General features: G+C 39.7%; 1 protein-coding gene across 3 annotated transcripts in view; it reads left to right on the plus strand.

Annotated features, from left to right (window-relative positions):
• Nr6a1 (nuclear receptor subfamily 6 group A member 1) overlaps window positions 1-24,373 on the plus strand; it is a 189,488-nt gene that overhangs the window by 41,904 nt on the left and 123,211 nt on the right. For 2 of the 3 annotated variants that reach the window (XM_036185297.1, XM_036185298.1), the window contains exons 2-3: window positions 1,977-2,018; window positions 20,994-21,038. In XM_036185297.1, coding sequence (XP_036041190.1) covers window positions 1,977-2,018; window positions 20,994-21,038 — 87 coding nt within the window. The remainder of the gene's footprint in view (window positions 1-1,976; window positions 2,019-20,993; window positions 21,039-24,373) is intronic. The other variant, XM_036185299.1, reaches the window with a different exon arrangement.

A 24,373-nucleotide genomic window follows, 5' to 3' on the forward strand; every position in this document is an offset into this window, starting at 1 on the left:
AATGGTTATTTCTGGCTGGGGAGTGGTGGTGCAAGCCTTTAATTGCAGCAGAGGCGATTTTTCTTTAATCGAAGCAGAGGCAGGTGAATCTCTGTGAGCTCCAGGCTAGCCTGGTCTACAGAGTGAGCTCCAGGACAGCCAGGGAAACCTCGAGAAAAAAAGAAAGAGAGGGGGGAGGAGAGAGAAAGAGAAAAAAAGAAAAAAAGAAAGGAAGGAAGGAAAGAAAGAAAAGAAGAAGAAAGAAATGGCTATTTCTTGATTGCTACTGCTATGGTCTGAATGTTTGTGTTCTTCCAGTATAAGTTATGTTGACGTCCTACCCCCAAGGTGAGATATATATTTATACACATAGTTTTTTCTTTAGGATGAGTAGAAGCTAATGAAAAAGGTAGGAAAAAATAACTTTCAAGTGTGTAAAGAGAACTTACTGTGTTTGATTGACACTTAATACGTTTAATTTTTCTCTACAGGGTGCTAGTTAACACAAGCAAACACAGCACATGTTTTATGGGTATGAAATGTCCTTTGTGATGTTTATTCCAACACTTATTTTGTTTGTTCTGGGGATTGAATCCAGGGTTTTGTGCTTGGTAAGCATACTGTTTTATGAACAAGAATAGCTTAAGCATACTTAATATTGGGAAAATTGGTTTCATGTGTGTGTAGGTAAAGACTTTTGAAGGTTTTGTTTCGTTTGGAAATTGGTACTCATGTATCCCAGGCTTACCTTGTACTTGCTATATTGTCAAGGATAACCTTGAACATTTTTTTTTTTGTTTGTTTGTTTGTTTTTCAAGACAGGGTTTTTCTGTGTAGCTTTGCGCCTTTTTCCTGGAACTCACTTGGTAGCCCAGGCTGGCCTTGAACTCACAGAGATCCGCCTGCCTTTGCCTGGAATTTGACCTGGAATTCAGAGATCCGCCTGCCTCTGCCGAGTGCTGTGATTACAGGCGTGCGCCACCACCGCCCAACCAACCTGGAACATTTAATTCTCCTGTGTCTACCTATTGAGTGCTGGGATTGTAGGCTTGTACCAGTGTTCACAATTTATACAGCTTATACAGTGCCACAGATCAAATGGAGAACATCATGTATGCCAAGCAAGCATTCTAACAACTGAGCTATATCCCCAGCCTAATCTGTGATAATTTTAAGTAAATTCACATTGTATATTTGTTATAAATTCCTGTTTTGTCTATTTTACTTTCTTTTGGGACATAATTGATACCATTAAAAAAAGTATTAAATGAATTTTTTTGTTGTTGTTTTTTCGAGACAGAGTTTTTCTGTGTAGCTTTGGTACCTATTCTGGAACTCGCTCTGTAGACCAGGCTGTCCTGGAACTCACAGAGATCCACCTGCCTCTGGCTCTCGAGTGCTGGGATTAAAGGCGTGTGCCACCACCTGGCTTTTGGCATTCTTTTTTAAAAAAAGATTTATTTATTTATTTATTATGTATATAGAAGAGGGCGGGCGCCAGATCTCATTGTGAGCTACCATGTGGTTGCTGGGAATTGAACTCAGGACCTCTGGAAGAGCAGTCAGTGCTCTTAACCTCTGAGCCATCCCTCCAGCCCCAGCTTTTGGCATTCTTATACTGTGCTGTTGTTTATTGAGCCCCTACTATGTGCTATGGAATGTGCTTAAACTCTTAATCCTGTTACAACTCTGGTACATGCTCTTATCTCCATTTCTATATTAAGGTGATGAAATGGAATCCCAGAGAGGGGGTCTGTACAAGAGGTAATTGTTTGAACTAGAATTTAAACCCAAACTAATTTTGAATCTAATTTGGGGTGGGGGAGTGTTACTGGAAATTGAATACAGTATTTTGCTCATTCTAGGCAAGAACTGAGTCACACACCCTAGCCTGAAGTCTAAATCCTCCCATGTTATATTTGATTTTTAATATTCAGAGTCATCTTGGAGTAATTAAAAATAATAATAATCTTTTTTCCCTATTATTTTTTCTTTAGGTTTCTGTCAGGATGAATTGGCAGAACTTGATCCAGGCACTAGTAAGTTCTAAATGTTACCCAGTGTTTATTGGTAAGAAAAGGGTGTGACTGTGCACTTAGAAGTATTTGACTCAAGGTATCTTTGATGTTCTTATTTGAATGGCCCTCAGATTGTATCTCCTCTTAACAATTATAAGAATGATACTCCGTCTTGTGACATTTTCTTTCTCATTTGCTAGTACTGTTTGATGGCCAGAGCTATCCATTTAATAGAAAGTTGTTTGCTGAAAATTTTGTTTAAAATAGACCCCCTTGCTCAGTTCTCCATCTTCCACTGAAACAACAGCAAACAGTGTTGGATTCTTGTATATAAGCAACTATATATTAAAAATTACCCACCTACCCTCCCTTCCCACTGTGGGTTGATCCTTCTGTACACTGTAAAGTTTTGTCTTTGTAATTGGTTTAATAAGCTGTTCAACCAATAGCCAGGCAGGATAAGATTAGGTGAAAAAAAAACAAATTAAGGAGGTAAGAAAAAGGGTGGAGTCATAGGGTCACCAGCCAGATGTAGAGGAAACAAGACGAGAATGTCATACTGAGAAAAGGTACCAAGGCATGTGGCTGAATGTAGATAAGAATTGTGGATTAATTTAAATGTAAGAGCTAGTTAGTAATAAGCCTGAGCTACCAGCTGAGCATTTATAATAAGCCTCTGAGTGATTATTTGGAAGTGGCTGTAGGATGGGGAAGGACAAAAACTTCCATCTACCCCTCCCTCCCTCCCTCCTTCCCTCCCTTTTCTGAGACAGGGTCTCTCTATGTAAATGGCTGTCCTTGAACTCACTAGTAGACCAGATTGGCCTTGAATTCACAGAGATCCACTTTCCTATGCCTCCTGGGTGCTGGGACTAAAGCCATGTGCCAGTATACCAAGCAAAAACATTTAAAGTATTAGTTTTAACAATTTATTCAAAGACGTTAGATTACTTACTTTTCTCATTGCTATAACAAAAGAAACTAATTGAGGGATGTGTTTATTTTTGCTCAGTTTTAGGGTAGAAGAGATATGGCTGCTGGGGCAGATCTAGTTTTACAGCAGGAATGTGAGGCAGTTATATTTATGTCTGCATTCAGGAAGGAGATGAGACGTGATTGTGTAGCATGAATATGAAAGGTACTTGTCAATAAAAACAAACCTGAGGCCAGTTATTGGGGTGAGTGCTGGAAGATCAGAGAAGCAGAACAAGCCACTGCTATCTCACCTTGCTAGTTCCTCAGGTGATCCTGTTTCCTCAGGCTGAAAGCTTTTGAGTCCTCATCCCAATGGTTCTCAGCTGAACTGTGTTGCTCCAAAGCCTGAACGCTTAACCAACCAAATGCTTAACTAACTACATGCTTTACTAACTCTGGTGCCTGGTTTTCATGCCTTATATATCTTTCTACTTCTGTGTCACTCCCTGGGATTAAAGGCTGGGTTTCTGGGATTAAAGGCTGTGTCACTGTTCCTAGCTGTTTCTAAAGTGGCCTTGAACACACAGAGATCCACCTGGCTCTGCCTCCCAAGTGCTGGGATTAAAGGCTTGCACCACCACCGCCCAACTTCTGCTATGGCTTACTCTTCCCATTTTCTAGCCACCATTTTTGGCTTTGTTCTAGTGGGCTGTCTGTTCTCTGACACCAGATATGTTTATTTTGGGGAACGCAATACCACCACATTTCCCCTGTTTTTGTCTAAAATTAAAAAAGCTTATAACTAATACAAGAAAAATCACATCCAGTAAGTATATACAATATACATAGTCAAGATTACATTAACGATGTCTAGTCCATTAACATTTGACAGATTTAGACAAAAAACTCCATTATATATATTAACAATGTCCAGTCCATTAACATTTGACAGATTTAGACAAAAAACTCCATTATATATATTAACAATGTCCAGTCCAGTAACATTTGATTAACTCAGGCAAAAAAAATTTTTCATTGTTTATCCTATTTAAAACAAGTAGTTCCTTTTTTTAAAAAAGTAGATTCCATAATCTCCCTTTTTATCTTATCATATCCATATTCTCTCTTTTCTTTTCATAATAGATTCAATAATCTACCTTTTGTCATCTTTCTCTTTCTCTTTTTAGAGTAGATTCAATAATCTACCCATTCATCCTATTATTTCTTTATCTTTTTTCTCAGGGTAGATTCAGTGATCTACCTCATATCTATAGAATGCTGGTTCTCAGTGCTCTTTCTATATTTATTGAGTTTGGGCCCCCAGCCCATGGGATGGTGTTGCCCACATTAAGGGTTAGTTTACTCTTTCAGTTAAAGCCTTCAGAAAACGTCCTCTTAGACATGCCCAGAGGTTAGTCACTTAAGTGATTCTAAATCCTTCTTATTGGCAGTGAAGGTCAACTATCACAGTTAAGGTCAAGTATCACAGAGGCCAGCTTGTTTCCTCCCCTCCCCTCCTCCTCTCCCTTCCTTTTCCCCCTCCCTTTCTATTTTCCCCTCCCTCCTTTCTCCTTCTTTTCCTCTTCCTTCTCTCCGCTCCTCTCTTCCCTTTCTCCTTCCCTCCCATTCTTTCCCTCCTTACATCCTCTTCATTCTCTTCATTTTTCTCCCTCCTTCCTGTCCTTTTCCTTTCCTCCCTCCCTTTCTGTCTTCCTCCTTCCTTCCTTCCTTCCCTTCTTCCCTCCCTTCATCCTGTGTATATGTGTGCATATGTTTGTACAGGTGTGAACTTGCACCCACACACTTACACTCATGGCTGTGCATGAACTTGGACGCTAGTTGGGTGTTCTTCTGTATTTGCTACTCATTATCATCAATTTTTTCCCCAGAAACTTTTGAGGTCCAGCCTCTAGTTTCCTTCCCAGGGGCCCAGAAGAGACACTACTAATGGTGGGGTATTCACTGGGAAAAGAATCTAAGTACACCAAGCTCTTTTGTCCGTCCACTTTATTAGTCTGGGATAAAATCCTATCTACACAGCTTCAGTTCTTTTCTCATGCCTAGCTCCTTTCTTGCCTTATTTCTCTCTACATTTATCTGCCGTCCCCTCTATGTTCTATCTTAATTCTCTCATCTTAGTTCTGCTTCATCTTGGTCTTTCTCATCTCGTTCTTAGCCATCTGGCTCTTCCTCATCTTCCATCTCATTCTTCTAGTTCTCTCTAAGGCTCTGAGGTTTAGTTATATACCTATGAAATAGCAGTGCTCTAGCTAAAGCAGGGTGACCAGGCTTGAATTCTTACAGGGGTCATAGAGGCAGACAAGAGTTTTCCTCAGGCACTGACCATCAGACTTTCTTTTATAACCCAAAAGGAGAGTGGTAAAGGAGGAAGTCAACTAAGAGCTAAAATTGGTTAATATATCAGAAAAAGGGAATTTGTGTGCTCAACCTAGATTCCTAGAGGTGGTTAGGTAAATGTTAGGAGTCTATAATGTTAGTATAAATACTACTAAGGCTGTATAAGAAAGGAGGGTCTGAAGTTGGGGATTTAGCTCAGTGGTAAAGCACTTGCCTTGCAAGTGCAAGGCCCTGGGTTCGATCCTCAGCTCAAAAAAAGGGGTGGTGGTGCTGGAGAGATAGATGGCTCAGAGGTTAAGAGCACCAACTGTTCTTCCAGAGGTCCTGAGTTCAATTCCCAGCAACCACATGGTGGCTCACAACCATCTGTAATGAGGTCTGGTAACCTCTTCTGGCCTGTAGGCATACGTGCTGTATACATAATAAATAAATAAATAAATCTTAAAGAAAGAAAGAAAGAAAGAAAGAAAGAAAGAAAGAAAGAAAGAAAGAAAGGAAGGAAGGAGGGTCTGAGCTTAATTTACCTTAATCCAGGAGATCTTTTGGCCTTGGATGCTTGATAAGTATTTCAGATAGAATACACTGTTATGAGTTCTTGGAAGCATACATAGCATACAAGAAAATCATTGCAGGAATTGGCTAATACATATACAAAAGCTAAAATATTACCAAGACTTCTTAAGCCATGGTTTGACCTTCAAGAAAGACCTTGACCCAGCTGAAGAGATGGCTCAGAAGTTAAGAGCACTGGCTGCTCTTCCAGAGGTCCTGAGTTTAGTTCCCAGCAACCACATGGTGGTTCACAACTACCTATAATGAGATCCGTCCCTCTTCTGACCTGCAGGGATACATGCAGGCAGAACACTGTGTACATGATAAATAAAATAATTTTTTTTTTTTTATTTTAAAGAAAGTCTTTGATCTTTCCAAGTAGTAGCTTTTGTGATAGTAGCTGGATTCCATTCCATTTTCCTGTGGCTTGCAGCATTATTATTATTATTAAGACAGGATTTCTTGGTGTTGGGGATTTAGCTCAGTGTTAGAGTGCTCGCCTAGCAAGCGCAAGGCCCTGGGTTCGATCCTCAGCTCCACATACAAAAAAAAAAAAAAAAAAAAAAGACAGGATTTCTCACTGATCCTGAAGCAAACTCTAGAGATCCATCTGTCTCCCATTTCCCCAGTACTGGGGACATGGGCACATATCTCAACTCCGTGCTTGACTTTTACATGGGTATTAGGGAGCTAACTCAGTGTGCTGTGCAACAAGTACTTTACCTATTGAACCCTCTCCCAGTACCCTCACGTTTTGATATTTTCTTTTTCTTTGAGATAGGGTCTATACTTCAGGCTAGCTCAAATTCAGTATGTAGGTGGTGATGACTTTGAGTTCCCGATTCTCCTGCCTGTGCCTCCTGGGTGCTAGAATCACAAATGCATGCCACATAAATGCCCAGTTTTAGGTTTATGTTTTGTTAGAAATTTATAATTGATAATCTTTGTGCCAGTTTAATTTGTAAATCATTTGCATTTAGATTATTAAGATTAGGGTATGAGAGTGACCATTTCAAGATCTAGTTAAATGATGTTTTTCAAAACTCTGTAAGTCTTGATCATAGTCATTTAAATTTTCTGTGCTTCCAAACTGTGGCATGAAATATTCTGGGTCATGGTTATAGTTGTTAGAGAAATAAAACATGAGTGTGTCTACTGTGTATTGACTTTATTTTGCTATAATGCTAAAAGGTCAAATGGTAATTTAGACTTAACATTTATGAGATGGTCTAGAGTTACCTCCTAGTTTTAGGACTTTTAAAGGGCCATGGGGCTAACTAACCAGTATGTTATTAGGTAAGTGATGAAGCTTATCTTTCACCCACCAGCTAATATCATCCCTGAGAATATGGACCTTCTCATATATTTTTCTCCTATACTTTAAAATAAATTTGTTCAATTATTGCTTTATTGTCAAGCAAAATAAGTCCATGATATTCATCAAATGCCAGGGAATTAGATTTGCCTTAAAAAAAATTAATTGTATGTGTAGGAGGATGTGCATGCCACAACATGAATGTAGATATCAGAGGACAACTTGTGGAAGTTAAGTTACTTGTCTCCTTCCACCATGTGTATTCTGGGTATCAAACGTAGGTTTGGCTGCTCAGCAGTCCTAGACATGGCTCTTTGAACACAAAATTCAGAATCAGTTTTATATTATGACCATAGACTATATCATATATCAGTACGGTAGCTGAAGGTCAGTACACTATTTTGTTTTTGTTATTTTCCTATGATTACCCTTAGGAAGAAGAAAAGGTAGATTCAGTTATTTTCTTGAATCATGGTCTCATCATAGAAGCATTTTTCAGCACTAGGAAGATACTGATATATTTTGCAAGCATTTGTGTGTGTGTGTGTGTGTGTGTGTGTGTGTGAGAGAGAGAGAGAGAGAGAGAGAGAGAGAGAGAGAGAGAGAGAGAGACAGACAGACAGACAGACAGACAGACAGACAGCACACAAGTAGCCGGTCGGTGGTGGCGCACGCCTTTAATCCCAGCACTCAGGAGGCAGAACCAGGTAGAGCTCTGTGAGTTCGAGGCCAGCCTGGACTACAGAGTGAGATCCAGGACAGGCACAAAAACTACACAAGAGAAACCCTGTCTCAAAAAAAAAAAAAAAAAAAAAAAAAAAAAAAAAAAGAAAGCACACAAGTAGTAATTCAAAGCTAAGTGAAACACTGTGTTTTTCTTTGTTCCAGACCCAGTTCTTAGCCTCAGATTGCACAAATGATTATAGTTCTTGCCTTTACATATTAGCAATATACTGGAAATATTTGGAAAAGTAGTTTTCAAACTTTGAATTTAGCAAGTAACATCCAATTCTGTGTTCTTCTTTATATAATTACATGCCATTTATTGAGAACAGTCTTAAAGATTGTTACTCAGTTATTCGACTTTGTGGACTAAGTAATCCTACTTCTTTACATATTTGCATGATCTCCCTTACTGAATATAGTAGTTTATAGACTTCTCCACTCTGTGGGAGTACACATAATTTTATATATAATTATATATATGTATTATATATAATGTAATGTGATTAAATCGCTAGCAATCCATGGAATCAGATTAATGATCAAAGGAGTTTATATGGGGGTTATCTCACAACCATAATCTTAGGGTCCGGGAAAGCTGAGCTGTCCCACACTGATCTGCGTAGGCCAAGATCGCAGTATCCAAACCACAAGGTAGCCAAGAGAGCTGCGCAACTCTGTCCCAGGTCTTAAGGGGGGAACATGTACCTCAAGGTCATAGGCAGGTGTAACAGTTACTAGGGGTGGTGCTTCAGGGCTTGGCTCAAACAAGCACCCACTACATATATCTATAGACTCCCAAATGTCACCAAAAATGACTTTTCTTTTTGTTTTGTTTGTTTTTTCGAGACAGGGTTTCTCTGTGTAGCTTTGTGCCTTTCCTGGATTTCGCTCTGTAGACTGGGCTGGCCTCGAACTCACAGAGATCCTCCTGCCTCTGCTTCCCAAGTGCTGGGATTAAAGACATGTGCCACCACTGCCCAGTGACTTTCCTTTTTTTTTTTTTTCCAGATCTGAGGACCGAACCCAGGGCCTCACGCTTGCCTTGCGCTTTATCGGGCAGATAAATGGTCAGAGGGTAAATGGTTAGATTAGCAACAGCTGTTCTTTCTCCAGAGTCCATTTTTTTGTCTTTTATCTGCTTTACCAATGATGTTTCTGAAATTTTTTTTGAACATAAAAACAGGTTATAATTTAAAAGTCCAGGGTTATTTTAAACAGTAAAATACTTTCTCTGTAGTCAAGCCCTGAGTACCGCCACTGGCTTCTCCTCTATGCTAGGTACCTTGTGAATGAAGGGTTTGAATACCGACTATGAGAAGTATACAAAGACTTTCTGGGTCCAGTTCATTGCTCCACTGGAAGCCAGTGGGAGTCAACAGTAGTGGGTCTGCGGAAGAGGGAGCTGCTGAAGGAGCTGCTGCCAGTAATCGGGCAGAATCTTTGATTCCAGCGCCTCTTTACTGAGTGCCAGGAACAGCTGGACATCCTGAGAGACAAGTAGCCTGCCCTGTCTTGTCCCAGCTTCGGCAGGGGTGTGGCCACAGTCTTGCTGCTGGCTGGTGCCATGGGCTAGCCCCTCCTGCCGGGGTGGTAGTGGAAAGACAGAACTTGGCAGAAGGTATATTGTGCTGCACCAGCATAGCCCAGCTCCCTGGGTGGACATACTCTATGTCCCAGACCTGGGATAATTCCAAAAGGGGGCAGCTTGTCCTTCCACAGGCCCAACTGTGGGCCAGGGCCTGGGACTGGGGCTCTTCCTCCCTGCCCTGGGGCCAGCAGCAGTCTCCTGAGCCTGTCTCTGGGTAGGCCTCAAGGGAGACACTGGCTTCTGCCCCGGCAGGTGCAGTACTGCTTCACCTCAGAAGAAGGAGCCATCTGTGAGAGCAAGAGTGGGTGGACCCGAAGCCTGTGTGAAAGCAAAGCTGTCCTGACACATGGACTATTTTTATACTAGAATTCACTAACTTGGAATATGGAGTTTCTTTTGGTCCATCAGGATATCCCTATAAGTTACTTGGACATTGGTTACTTGTAGGAAATTAAAACTCTAATGATGACATCTACACTGAAAAATAATTGTACTGAAATTAATTTGTCTATCTTCATTTGGTTTAAGTTTTAAATGTTTGTAAAAAGAGACACTTTGTGTGTATGGGGGGGATGGACAAAGGGGAGGGAAATTTCTTTTCTAAGTGTAAAATAAATGAATATGCATTGGATACCAAAAAATAGTATAAATGATAATCTTTCCCAATAAACCCTTGTAAGCCAAATGATAGCTGAATTATACATATAAATATTGATTAGATTATGGGATACAGAAGAAACCTGTCTTCATCCGTTAGAGCTATATTTACTTAAGTTGTGTAAGTGAGATTCCTGTTCTTCTTCCCCTTCACCGTTTTGTAGCATGAATCTTTTTTTTTCAAATTTTTTTTAAGATTTATTTATTTATTATATATACAGCATGTATGACTGCAGGCCAGAAGAGGGCACCAGATCTCATTACAGGTGATTGTGAACCACCATGTAGTTGCTGGGAATTGAACTCAGGACCTCTGGAAGAGCAGTCAGTGCTCTTAACAGCTGAGCCATCTCTCCAGCCCCCTGTAGAATGAATCTTAAAGGTACTTACTAATAAAATCTAACCTGAGGCCAGTTATTGGGGTGAATGCTGGAATATTAGAGAAACAGAACAAGCCACAGCCTCCTCACCTTGACAGTTCCTCAGCTGATCCTGTTTACTCAGTCTAGGAGCCTCTGAGTCCTCATCCAGAATGAATCTCAGCTGAAATGCTGCTCAAAAGCCTAAAAGCATGTTGGGGATTTAGCTCAGTGGTAGACTGCTCGCCTAGCAAGCGCAAGGTCCTGGGTTTGATGCTCAGCTCCAAAAAAAAAAGCCTAAAAGCTTAACCAGTTCCTGATCCTTATGCCTTATATACCCTTTTGCTTTCTGCCATCACTTCCTGGGATTAAAGGTGTGAGTCACCATGCCTGGCCGTTTCTAATGTGGCCTTGAACTCACAGATGTCCAGAGGGATTTCTGCCTCTGGAATGCTAGGATTAAATGCATGAGTGCCACCATTTTCTAACCTCTGTATCTAGTGGCTATTCTGTTCTTTGACCCCAGATAAGTTTATTAGGGTGCACAATATTTTGGGGAACACAATACCACCACACTGTTTGATTTATGGCAGACATTTTTCTATAGGCGAATCCATATTCCAAAAAGATTTTAGCCTTCCCTCTGAAAGTACAGACAGCATTTTCTTTCATCAGCTTGATACAGTACAAATTCTTATCATAATGAATTTTTGGCCTATATGAAGTCTGTTCCTCTTCTTGTCCTGTGGTCCTAAAATAATCATAGAGAAAACATTAAGAAAAATTGAAAATACTTTAATTCAGCTTCTGAGTTGAAGTTGAACATTTTTTTTTTTTGTACATGCTTATTTTGTGTGTGATGTCCAAAAGATACTAACCAAAGGAAAGAAGCTGTCTGTAGTTATACAGATTAGGAACTTTTTTTTTAAACTTACAAACTGTATGGCCTATGGCGGGCCTCTTACTAGCTAGTTCTTTTTTTTGTTGTTGTTTTTGTTTTTGTTTTTGTTTTTGAGACAGGGTTTCTCTGTAGCTTTGGAGCCTGTCCTGGACTAGCTCTGTAGACCAGGCTGGCCTCGAACTCACAGAGATCCGCCGCCTGCCTCTGCCTCCCGAGTGCTGGGATTACAGGCGTACGCCACCACTGCCCGGCCACTAGTTCTTTTTTGTTTGTTTGTTTATTTAATTATTCATTCATTCATTTATTTATTTTTTCTATTATCAGCTTGATACAATACAAATTCTTATCCTAATTGTGAAATGTTTCACTGAGGCTTGCCCAGTGATTGAGTAAAACCAAAACTTATTATAAGCCACAGTCATTGTAGTGTCCCCCCTGCTATATAGCCTCCCTGGTTCTGTGGGTTGCAATCTGATTGTTCTTTGATTTATATCTAGTATCCACTTATGATTGAGTACATACCATGTTTGTTCTTCTGGGTTTGGGTTACCTCACTCAGGATGATATTTTCTAGTTCGATCCATTTGCCTGCAAATTTCATGCTGTCATTGTTTTTCTCTGCTGAGTAGTACTCCATTGTGTATATGTACCATATTTTCTTAATCCATTCTTCAGTTGATGGGCATCTAGGTTGTTTCCAGGTTCTGGCTATTACGAATAGTGCTGCTATGAACATAGTTCAGCATGTATCTTTGTGGTATGATTGAGCATTCCTTGGTTATATGCCCAAGAGTGGTATGGCTGGGTCTTGAGGTAAAGCGATTCCCAATTTTCTGAGAAACCGCCATGCTGATTTCCACAGTGGTTGTACAAGTTTTCACTCCCACCAACAGTGGAGGAGTGTTCCCCTGGCTCCACATCCTCTCCAACATTGACTGTCGTTTGTGTTTTGTGTTTTTTATCATAGCCATTTTGACAGGTATAAGGTGGTATCTCAGAGTTGTTTTGATTTGCATTTCTCTGATGATTAAGGATGTTGAGCATTTCTTTAAATGTCTTTCAGCTATTTGTGATTCTTCTTTTGAGAATTCTCTGTTTAACTCTTTAGCCCATTTATTAAATTAGATTGTTTAGTATTTTGATGTATAGTTTCTTGAGTTCTTTATATACTTGGGGGATCAGTCCTCTGTCAGATGTGGGGTTGGTGAAGGTCTTTTCCCATTCTGTAGGCTGTCTTTGTGTCTTATTGACCCATGTCTTTTGCTCTACAAAAGCTTCTCAGTTTCAAGAATTCCCATTTATTAATTGTTGTTCTCAGTATCTGTGCTACTGGTGTTATATTTAGGAAGTGATCTCCTGTGCCAATGCGTTCAAGAGTGCTTCCTACTTTCTTTTCTAGACAGATTAGAATCTTTTTTTTTTTTTTTAAGATTTATTTATTTATTATGTACACAGAAGAGGGTGCCAGGTCTCATTACAGGTGGTTGTGAGCCACCATGTGGTTGCTGGGAATTGAACTCAGGACCTCTGGAAGAGCAGTTAGTACTCTTAACCTCTGAGCCATCTCTCCAGCCCAGATTAGAATCTTTTTTGCTTTTTTTTCTTCCCAAATGGTTGAGGTTGCTGGTATGGTTGAATTAAGAGAAAGACAATAACTTTGTTCCACCTGGTAGTAGAAACTTGTGTTTTCATTTTAGTATTTTAAAGAAAAACACAAGAATCCCTAATTTCACCACTAAGAAATAAACATTGTTTATCATTTGAGAATAATTGGGTTGGGGATTTAGCTCAAAAAAAAAAAGAGAGAGAGAGAGAGAGAGAGAGAGAGAGAGAGAGAGAGAGAGAGAGAATAATCATTCTAGGTTCTTTTTAGATAATCTTGTACATTATTAATTATAATAACATCTATGTATTTTTGTATCTCATTTTCTCTTATACATGTAGAGCATTGTCCCCAAGTCATGAGACATTTACTTTAATAAATATTTTTAATGGCGGGATGGCACCATCCTTGAAGGGTGAAACAGCTCTGGCATGGTCTGTTTAGCCATTCTCTTTTCCTGGGCATCCAGATGGTTTCTACTTTTTTCTGCATTATACAGAATGCCACAGTGGACATGTCCATGGTTCATAAGTCCACATTTCAAATGAATGCTTTAGGTTTTTTTTTTGTTTTTGTTGTTTTTTGTTGTTGTTTTTTTTTGAGCTGAGGATTGAACCCAGGACCTTGCGCTTGCTAGGCAAGCGCTCTACCACTGAGCTAAATCCCCAACCCCTAGTTTTTTAATATAAGCAAGTACTTCTAAATTTAGAAAAAAAATGCATAATCAGGGAGGCTGGAGAGATAGATAGGCTTTTTTAGAGGACCTGGATTTAATTAGCCGCATCTTTATGTTGGCTCACAACCATCTGTAATTCCAGTTTCAGGGGATCTCATGCCCTCTTCTGGCTTTTGTAAGTAATGTATAAATGTGCATAAAAGCCTGGTAGTGGTGGCACACGCCTTTAATCCCAGCACTTGGGAGGCAGAGGCAGGCGGATCTCTGTGAGTTCGAGGCCAACCTGGGCTACAGAGTGAGTTGCAGGAAAGGCGCAAAGCTACACAGAGAAACCCTGTCTCGAAAAACAAAACAAAACAAAAAATGTGCACAAAACCACACAGATATAACATATGCATAGATATATAAATAAAAAAAAATGAGCTCTGGCTCAAGATTGCCTAGTTTTAATATTTTGCTATTTTACAACCTTGGCTAAATTATGCAATCTGTGTCCAACAGTTTTCTCATCTGAAAACCTGAACAGTAAAAATGTAATGATTTTATTAGGCCTATTAGGATTAGGTGCATAATATATGTAAAGGGTTTAGAACAATGCTTAACAAATGGTAAACACTAATAAGTGTATGCTAACCTAGGCTATTAGTGTATTGTTGAAATTCTCTCTCTGTTTTTATGGGATATTGTAACTACATTTTATTCTGTAAATTAACCTCTTTCTTTTCTTTTCCTCTCCCTCCCCCCCTTTTTTTTGTTTGCTTTTTGAGACCGGTTTTCTCTGTGTAGCTTTGGACCCTGTCCTCGAACTCACACACACACAAAAAAGATCTGCCTGCCTCTGCCTCCTGAGAGCTAGGATTAAAGGTGTTTACCCTGGGCTGGAGAGATGGCTCAGAGGTTAAGAGCACTGAATGCTCTTCCAGAGGTCCTGAGTTCAATTCCCAGCACCCACATGGTGGCTCATGACCATCTGCAATGAGATCTGGCACCCTCTTCTGTATACATAGTAAATAAAATAAATCTTTAAAAAAAAAAAAAGTGTTCACCACCACACCTGGCAATGCTATAACTTTTGATAATAGAGAGTAGTGCAGGTACTAGGGAGATGTACCAGGGTTAAGATCCCTGACTGCTCTTTCATAGGACCCAAGTTTAATTCCCTGCACTCACCTGGTAGGTCACAACCATTTGTAACTCCAGTTCCAGAGGATCTTCTTGCTTCTGCATACAGTGTATGCATATGGTGACCTGATATACATGCAGACAAAACATCCACAAACAAAAAATAAGCCCTAAAAGAGAGGGTGGGGTAAAGATATGTCCAAACATTGTCTTCAGAGAATCAATTTAAAGTTGAATAGTAGAGATCAAGAAAGGACAGTGATGGTGCACGCTTTTAATTCCATCACTTGAGGGGGGGGGGGGTGCACAGCCAGGAGGATCTCTGTGAGTTCGAGGACAGCCTGATCTATAGAGTGAGATCCAGGGCAGGCTCCAAAGCTACACTGAGACACCTTGTGTCGGGGAGGGAAAAAAAAAAAGGAAGCTGGCACAGAAGGGTCTGTAACCCAGTGTTCTTAAAACTACTAATCAACCTCTGGTCAAACTAAACAGCCCCCAAACAAGCCAGTCAAGCACACAGAGGGTACAGGATCATTGAGAAGGTTCTACTGTGGCACTGAATGGAGAGACCCATTATAAAAATTCTAGGCCAGCCTGGTTTCTCAAAGCAAGTTCCAGGTCAGGCAGAGGCAAGGCGGATCTTTGTGAGTTTGAGATCCCAGCCTGGTCTATAGAGCGAGATCCAGGAAAAATGCAAAGCTGCACAGAGAAACCCTGTCTCAGAAAAACAAACAAACAAACAAACAAACAAATAAACAAACAAACAAAAAACCCCAAAGAGAACCATGTCTTAAAAAGTCCCCCCACCCCCAAAAGAAGATAAATGCTGTTTAAAAGAATTTCTTTTCTGGAGCTGAGGACTGAACCCAGGGCCTTAGTGCTTGCTTAGGCAAGCGCTCTACCACTGAGCTAAATCCCCAACCCTAAAAGAATATTTTTAACTCATTCTGTGTGCGTGCATTTATGGAGGTCAGGGGGCAACATTGGATGTTGGGCCTCACCTTTCACCTTGAGATGCAGGGGCTCATCTTGTCCAAATTTCTTGTCTCTGCCTCCCATCTCTTTGGAGTAGTAGGGTTATAGGTGGATGGGTTCTGGGGATCTGTACTCAGATTCTTATGTTTGGATGGCAAGAAATTTCTTCACTTAGATTTTGTCCCAGCCTGAGAAATACAATTTATTGGGTGTTTCTTATGTGCCAGATACTGCATATATTCAGCAGTTGTATGTGGAGTATGTCATAGAAGGCTATTTGATGAGTTTGATTTTTTTTTGTAGGATCTGATCTATTTAACACAGTACTGGTTTTTTTTGTTTGTTTGTTTGTTTTGCTTTGTTTTGTTTTGTTTTTCCTTTTTCCTGCATATGCCAAGCCTTAGCCACAGTATAAAAGCCATAGTCCTCTTAAAGGCTTCTGGTTTACAGGAAAGGCAGACACAAACGTGGCTTTTACCATATAGTGATAGCTGATATATTACAAAGTGCATCACATTGATTTTTTTTTTTTCACTAAACACAAGACTAAACATTCCATATTTTTAGATGAGAGCTGTGAGGTCTGCTTGAGAATGTGAAATGAGTTACACCAAAGTATGCCATGAGGTGTGGCTGTGGAGTCCTTATTCAACTGATTTGTCCTGTCTGTAGACTCCTTAATTTTGATGAGTCTCAGGTGTTAATGGTAAGGCTGAGGAAATAGCTCAGTGACAGAGCCTTTAGCTAGTAAGTGCAAGGCCCTTGTTTCAGCTCCTATGACCATCGTCATCATTATTATTGGAGACATAGTCGACTGTGAAATTCTGGCTGGCCTGGAATTAGCTTTTTGTAGACCAGGCTATTTCTACTTTCCAAGTACTGGGAATAAAGGCTTATGCCATTACATTTTGCCCCAATTTTTAACTTTTATTCATTCATTTATTTATTTTGTTTTGTTTTGTTTTGAGACAGGGTTTCTCTGTGTAGTCCTGACTGTCCTGGAACTCACTCTGTAGACCACGTTGGCCTAGAACTTGGAGATCCCTCTGCCTCTGCCTCCTGAGTGCTGGGACTAAAGGCATGCACCACCATGCCTGGCCTTGCTTTTATTTGTTAAGAGTTTTATGTGTGGCAAGATGGTTCGGTGGATAGAGGGATTGTTACTCAAGTCTGGTGTCCTGAGTTTGATCCCTGAAATGCATGTAAAGGTAAATGAAAGAACTTATCCCATAGAGTTGTCCTGTAATTGACCTCCACAAACGAGATGGGGAAGGCTTGTGTCCTCTCATCATACATACAATAAGAAATAAAGTTTGTATATTTTTGTGTGTATCTATGTGTATATATATATACATTCATACATATATATGTATGTAAAGAGTTAAAGGCAGTTTAGGCAGTTTTCTTCCTCCCTCCCTCCCTCCCCCCCCCCTCCCCTCTCTCTCTCTTTCTTTATTTAGAGAGCCTCTCAGTTTGAAGCTCTGGCTGGTTTAAAACTCATTTTGTAGGCCAGGCTGGCCTTGAATTCAAAGATGTGCCTGCTTCTGTCTGAGTGTTGAGGTTAAAGGCATGTACTATCACTCCCAGCTCAGTATAATGACTTATAACATATATGATAATTATTGTTTTCTTATGTTTGTGTATCTGTGTGTATGTTTTTGAGACAGGGCTTCTCTGTGTAACAGCCTTGGCTGTCCTTGAACTCACCTTTGTAGACCAGGCTGACCTCAAATTCACAGAGAGCTTCTGCCTGCTTCTACCTTCCTACCCCCCTAGTGCTGGGATTAAAGCTACCACACCCAGCTATGATGGGTTTTTTTAATATGTGAAAGAATAGGTTGTTTTAAAATGTCATTTGAGGCTGGGCCGTGGTGGTGGTGCCCGCCTTTAATCCCAGCACTTGGAAGGCAGAGGCAGGAAGCTCTCTGTGAGTTCAAGGCCAGCCTGGGCTACAGATCGAGTTCCAGGAAAGGCGCAAAGCTACACAAAGAAACCGTATCTCGAAAATCCAAAAATAAAATAAAATGTCATTTGAGCATCTTCTGCATTATAGGATGATTTTGGACACAAACTGGAAGAATTCATTGTGGAATTCGGTCCTCAAAGAGCTCAAGTTCAGTCGTGTCCTTTATGAGACAGGTTCTTTCCTGAAGCAAATTAAGATACATTTAGAAGTCCCCATGTTTTCCCTTATTGTCTCCTCCACAGCATTCGTTCAGTGATTAGGTGGTTCATGGTAGTAGCACTTTCCCTGTGCTTCTAAAGCTCCAGTTCAATATGCTGCATCATGGATGGGTCAGGCCTTTTGCTAGGAAGTACTTTCTGATAAGGATTCTTTTGAACAAGGTGGGGGTGGAATGTGATTGAGAGCATAGGCTGAACTCCTATTCCCTTGACCTCTGCCCCTATTTCAGAGTTTATACTGACTTGTAGGCATTCTCTGTGGAGCCAAGAGTTTAGCACTTGTTTATAATTGATGAAAAAATGTTCAGTTCTTGGATAGTCATGGATGTCTGTCATCTGGTGGGGTGCAGGGAATGCTAAAACATTTAAATCTAGAAATTTGAAATGGATGACTGAGAAGGAATGCAAAGAACAATCTGAGGTTAGATTGTAGCAATTATTTTTTCCTATGGAAGCAGTGTTGTGACAAACTGTGTGTGTGTGCATGTGTGTGTGTGTGTGTGTGTGTGTGTGTGTGTGTGTGTGTGTGAGAGAGAGAGAGAGAGAGAGAGAGAGAGAGAGAGAGAGAGAGGGAGGGAGGGAGAGAGGAGAGAGATATGCAGGGGTACATCTGCAAAACAAGTGTGTGAAGGTCAGAGGCCAACTGTGGAGTTGATTATTTCCTTCTGGCTCTAGGTGGGTTCCAGGGACCATTCTCATGCTTTTACCCACTAAGCCATCCTTCTGGCCCTCATGTTATGAATTATTGGGGTTGGGGCAGGGGAATCCAAGGGTATCCTGCACATGCAGGGAAACATGCATCCACATAGAAAGTTTATTATAATAGATAGGAAAGAGAGAAGAAGAGAGACAGAAAGAGGCAGGGGTTGAGGGTGCACATCTCGTGGAAGGAAAACTGGGAAGAGTGAGGGAGGGGAGGAGTTTTTCCTTAGAATGAGGCTTTTATGCCAGGACAGGGTGGCGTCAAGGGGTGGGATTCAAGAGGCGTATCAGAATATTAACACCAAATACTTTTCTCTTTTGGTTTTTCAAGATAGCGTTTCTCTGTATAGTTTTCATGCCTGTCCTGGATCTCGCTCTGTCGACTAGGCTGGCCTCGAACTCACAGAGATCCTCCTGGCTCTGCCTCCTGAGTGTTGGGATTAAAGGTTGTTTACCACTGCCACCTGGCAACACCTCATACTTTAAAAAAAGCTGAAAATGATTCTTTGAATTCAAAACCTTGGTATCAGAATGCATGAGAATATTTCTCTTCTTGTTTGTTTTTTTCTTTTTTTTTTTCTTTTTTCTTTTTTGTATGTGGAGCTGAGGACCGAACCCAGGGCCTTGCACTTGCTAGGCAAGCGCTCTACCACTGAGCTAAATCCCCAACCCCTTGTTTGTTTTTTTCACTTTGAAAATCACACTGGCCTCTTAACTCAGAGTGATCTGCCCATCTGCCTTCTAGGTGCTGTGTTTAAAGGGGTGCACTCCCACACCCACTTCACAATTTTAACTTTATTATTGTTATTATTATTTTTTGCAATTTTAACTTTTTAAAGTAAAAGTTGCATGATCAAGACAAATGGAATAAATTTGGCTCTCTATTCAGCTGACAAATTTTGAAACCGTTCTGCTAAATCAAGCCTTAGCTCCACCTTCCTACTTAGAGCACAGGTTTTGTATTCAGATTATATGCCTTCATGCTTATCCCTCCTTTCCCCCAGTTTTTATTTATTTTGTTTTATTTTATTTTTTGAGAAAGGATCTTATGTAGCCTGGAATGATCTGAATACCCTATGTTGTCAAGGCTGGCTTTAACTCGATTTTTTATTACCTTAGCCTCCTAAGGGCTAGAACTACATGTGTCAGCCACTGTGCAAGTCCAGAATTCCCTTATATTGAAATTGCTATGCAGAAGGGACTATCTAAGAACCTAGAATAGCTTAGCCAGGTAAAGTGGCTTGCTGCCAGGCCTGGCTCTCTGAGTTCAGTGCCTGTAACCCACATGGTGGAAGGAGAGAACTCAACTCCCTCAAGTTGTTCTTTGACCTACACATGCACACCTTTACACGTGCATACACACTATGTAAATAATTTAAAGTTAGAATAATGTTTTGTAGTGTCTTCTTATAAACCCACTTCTATTTATTAATCAAGCCCTCATAATTGGCCTCCTTTTTTGTCATGAGGCTTGAGCTAGTACTGGCAAGAATCAATGGAGGTTAGCTTTGGTGGTAGTGCACATCTTTAATCCCAACAGAGTCTGGTGGCTCTGTGATTTCAAGGCCAGCCTGGTCTAGATAGTTAGTGCTAGGCCAGTGAGGGTCACATATTAAGATCCTGGCTCAAAATAAATGGATGAATGAAAGATTGAGCCGGGTGGTGGTGGCGCATACCTTAATCCCAGCACTCAGGAGGCAGAACATACAGGAAGATCTCCGTGAGTTCAAGGCCAGCCTGGTCTACAGAGTGAGTTCCAGGACAGGCTCTAAAGCTATACAGAGAAACCCTGTCTCAAAAAAACTTAAATAAACAAACAAACAAAAAGAATGAATAAATAAATAAATAGAGCATTCAGTAGCTTTTAAAATGACCTGGGTTGTACTGGGTTAATTACAAAAAAGTGACCCTATTGGCATGCATGGTACAGTAGAAAATACATAAACTATAATCCTAGAACTTGGAAGGTAGACGCATGAGAATCAGTAGTTCAAGATCATCTTGGGATGCATAGTAAATTTCAGGCCAACCTGAAATACAGGAGACCCTGTATCAAAAACAAACAAAGTGGAAGTTTGCATGTTGAAGTTTGCTACTGCCAGTGAAGCCTGGTTTCTTCATCCATAAAACTGTAACAGCTCCTGCTAGGTGTCTTTGTAACCAAATAAATAATGCAGTATATGTGAATTACCCAGCATTTACCCACTTTTTCCTTGGCTGAAATTTGGGAATAATAGTTCTAACAACTTCTTTGTTAGTATTTATTGAGCATTTACTGTTTTATATCATTAAAGTATTATCTTGTTTACTTTTCCTAGCAGCTCTGTGAAGTTATTCTCAAATCTATCTCTTTCTTTTTGCAGATGGGGAGACTGACAGTTTAACACTTGGCCAAGGTCACACACCTGGTAAGTGGTGGAGCTGCTCTATGTGACCCCAAAGTCCTTGTTCTTTGTATCTTTTTAAAATTGAAGTATGAAATTTTCATACAAGGAAATGCTCCTATCTGAAAATGTAAATCCAAGCAGTTTTCACAAGTGTTTTAACCATTGGGTTTTTTTTTTTTTTTTTTTTTTTTTTTTTTTTTTTTGTGGTTTTCGAAACAAGGTTTCTCTGTAGCTTTGGAGGCTGTCCTGGAACTCTTTGTAGACCAGGCTGGCCTCGGACTCACAGAGATCCACCTGCCTCTGCCTCTGCCTCTGCCTCCCAAGTGCTGGGATTAAAGGTGTGCACCACCACCGCCCGGCTTGTAGTTCTTTAAAATTCCCTTTTAATCTATTACTCAATCCCTAAAACCTAATAGCTTCTTACTTCTTATTCTACAATCTCATTATGTTCACAAAGAACATTTGTTCTTTTGTACCTTTCCAGCCCAATATTTTATAGTAATCCATGATGCAAGTGTTAATAGTTCATTTCTTTTTATTGCTGAGTAGTATTCCACTGACAGTATCATAGGTAATTCATCTGTTGACACCTGGGCTTTTTCTGGTTTATTGCAGATAAAGCAGCTATAAAATTTCTTACGTAAAATTTTGTATACATACATGTACATTGATCTGCTAAAGCATATTAGGAATTGGTGGTATATATGGTAGATACACATTAAAATTTTTATGGAGTGACTAGTTTCCTAAAATGTTTTTACATTTTTATAGTTCTAGTAATATGTAAGTTGCTGTTTCATATGTTTGCAAGTAATTGATATTGTCAGGGTTTTAATTTTTGTAAGTGTAGTGAGCATTGTAATGAGACAGAATGTTTTTAATTGGCATTTCCGCAATGGCCAGTTATGTTGGTAATTATATCATACACTTAACTGGCTATTCATATATCATCTATTTAAATGGTTCAAGTCTTGAACATTAAAAACATTAAGTTCTTTGTCTACTTTTTGTATTGTTTGCATTTTTCATATTCTGGATATATCATATGATATATGTAGTATGAATATTTCTTTCTGGTCTGTGGTTTTCTTTTTTCATGTTTTTTGTTTTGTTTTGTTTTTTGTTTTCAAGACAGGTTTTCTCTATGTTGTTTTGGTGCTTGTCCTGGATCTTGCTCTGGAGACCAGGCTGGCCTCAAACTCAGAGATCCTCCTGCCTCTGCCCCAAAAGTGCTGGGATTAAAGGTGTGCACCACCACCACCACCACCCATCTCTTCTTTTTCATTTTTTACATGTTTTATAATAAATACAACTTGTAATTATTTTGTGAAGTGTGGTTTTTGAAATCTTTTGTTATTGATTCTTTGTTTTTTGAGACAGGGTTTCTCTGTTGTAGCTTTGCGCCTTTCCTGGAACTCACTTGGTAGCCCAGGCTGGCCTTGAACTCTCTGAGATCCGCCTGCCTCTGCCTCCTGAGTGCTGGGATTACAGGCATGCGCCACCACCGACGGCCGTTATTGATTCTTGTATCTTTACTAAAAAAAAAAAAATCTTAGTGTAACCAAATTACATTTTCTTTTAACTAAGTGGTTTTTTTAGGGCTACATTCATGTCCGCAATTTTGGTATGTTTATAAAGTAGGAATCAAAGTCTTTTTCCTGTGAAAATTTGTTTCTTCTAGTGTTGTCAGAGTCCTTCCTCAGTGAATATTTTGGAGGTTTTCTTTAAAAAAATGTGTGAATCTTTAGGTTTTGTATTCTCTTTCATTAATCCTTTTGAATCTTCTAGACAAAGCCACTGTGTCCTGAATTTTATGGCTTTATAATAAAATCTTGAAACTAGAGGGTGTTTATAAATCGCCTCCATTCTTCCTTTCCCAAGTTATTTTGGCTTTGTTTTTTCCTTTTTTCAAAAAACAATTCCATATAAAGTTTTGAATCAACTTACTGTTAAAAAAATTTAAAAATTACTGAGTTTTCTTTTTTTAATTGAATTGCACTGATCTCATCAGAATAATTAACTTTATTCTTTTCAGTGCTGAGTAAACTCAAGCTTTTCACCTGTGAGGCAAAGTGCTCTGTCACTGCATTCAGTGCCTGGCTCAGACTGTCATCTTAATATGAGCAGGGCTTCCAGTCCTTGCATTTAGTTTGTCTTTCTACTTAGTATAGCTTCTTCACTTTTTCTCATTAATGTTTTAAATGGATTAATGTTGACACCTATTTTTCTTTAAAATTATTCTTATTCTGAATTTTAATGCTATTATGAATCAAACTGGATTTAAAGTTTATTTGCTGAATTGTTTGTTGCTAGTGTAAAGAAATGCAATTGATTTTGTGTATTGAGTTTACTAGTTCTGCTAGTCACCTAAACAAATCTGCTGGGACTTTTATGTGCACAACTATGAATAAAGACAGCCATATGTTTTCCTTTTTGATGTTTATGGTGTTTATTTTTCGTACTATACTGACTAAGATTTCTAGTATCATGGTAGGTAGAAGAGATAGTCTTGTCTTGTTCTTAATCTTAGGTGGACCATGATCAAACATAATGTTAATTGTCAGGCCTTTTTCTTACATTTTTCATTTTCAAAATTTTTTTTGATTGTGTGCTTGTTCATGTGTGTAATTGATACCAGTTTTTTTTTTTTTTTTTGTTTGTTTGTTTGTTTGTTTGTTTGTTTGTTTTGTATAGCTCCTGGCATAGCATGCCATGTAGCTCAGCTCAGCCTGGCCTGAAGCTCATAAATTGTACTGCCTCTGCTGCTTTTAGTTCTGGAATTATTGGCGCCTATTACCATGTCTGGCTCTCCTTTGCTTGTGTGTATATGTGTGCATGTGTATGCACACATGTGTGGGTATCTATTTGTTAAATTGTGTACATGTGTTAATTAGCACTCCCATTCTGGTGTCAGTCCTCATTGTCTGCCTTGTTTGAGACCAGGGTCTCCCTCCCTCCCTCCCTCCCTTCCTCCCTTCCTTCCTTCCTTCTGAGACAGGGTTTCTCTGTGTAACTTTGCAATTTTCCTGGCTCTCACTCTAGCTGGCCTCGAACTCACAAAGATCCGCCTGCATCTGCCTCCCAAGTGCTGGGATTAAAGTGTGCGCCACCACTGCCCGGCTATTTTTCTACTACATGTCAGACTAGCTAGCCTGTGAGCTCCTGGAAAGTCTCCTTTTTTGGCCTTCTATCTCCCTATAGTGGCATCAGGATTACAGATGCTTGTGACACAGATAGGTTCTGATTATTTGAAATCAGTTCCTCAAATTATGTGGCAATTACTTTTTCCTACTGAGCCATCTCTCCAGGACATGGCTCTCCTTTTACTTTTTTAGTTTGTAATAGAAAACAGGTAA

The sequence above is a fragment of the Onychomys torridus genome, chromosome 4 (assembly GCF_903995425.1).
Source record: "Onychomys torridus chromosome 4, mOncTor1.1, whole genome shotgun sequence".
NCBI classification, from domain to species: Eukaryota; Metazoa; Chordata; class Mammalia; order Rodentia; family Cricetidae; genus Onychomys; species Onychomys torridus.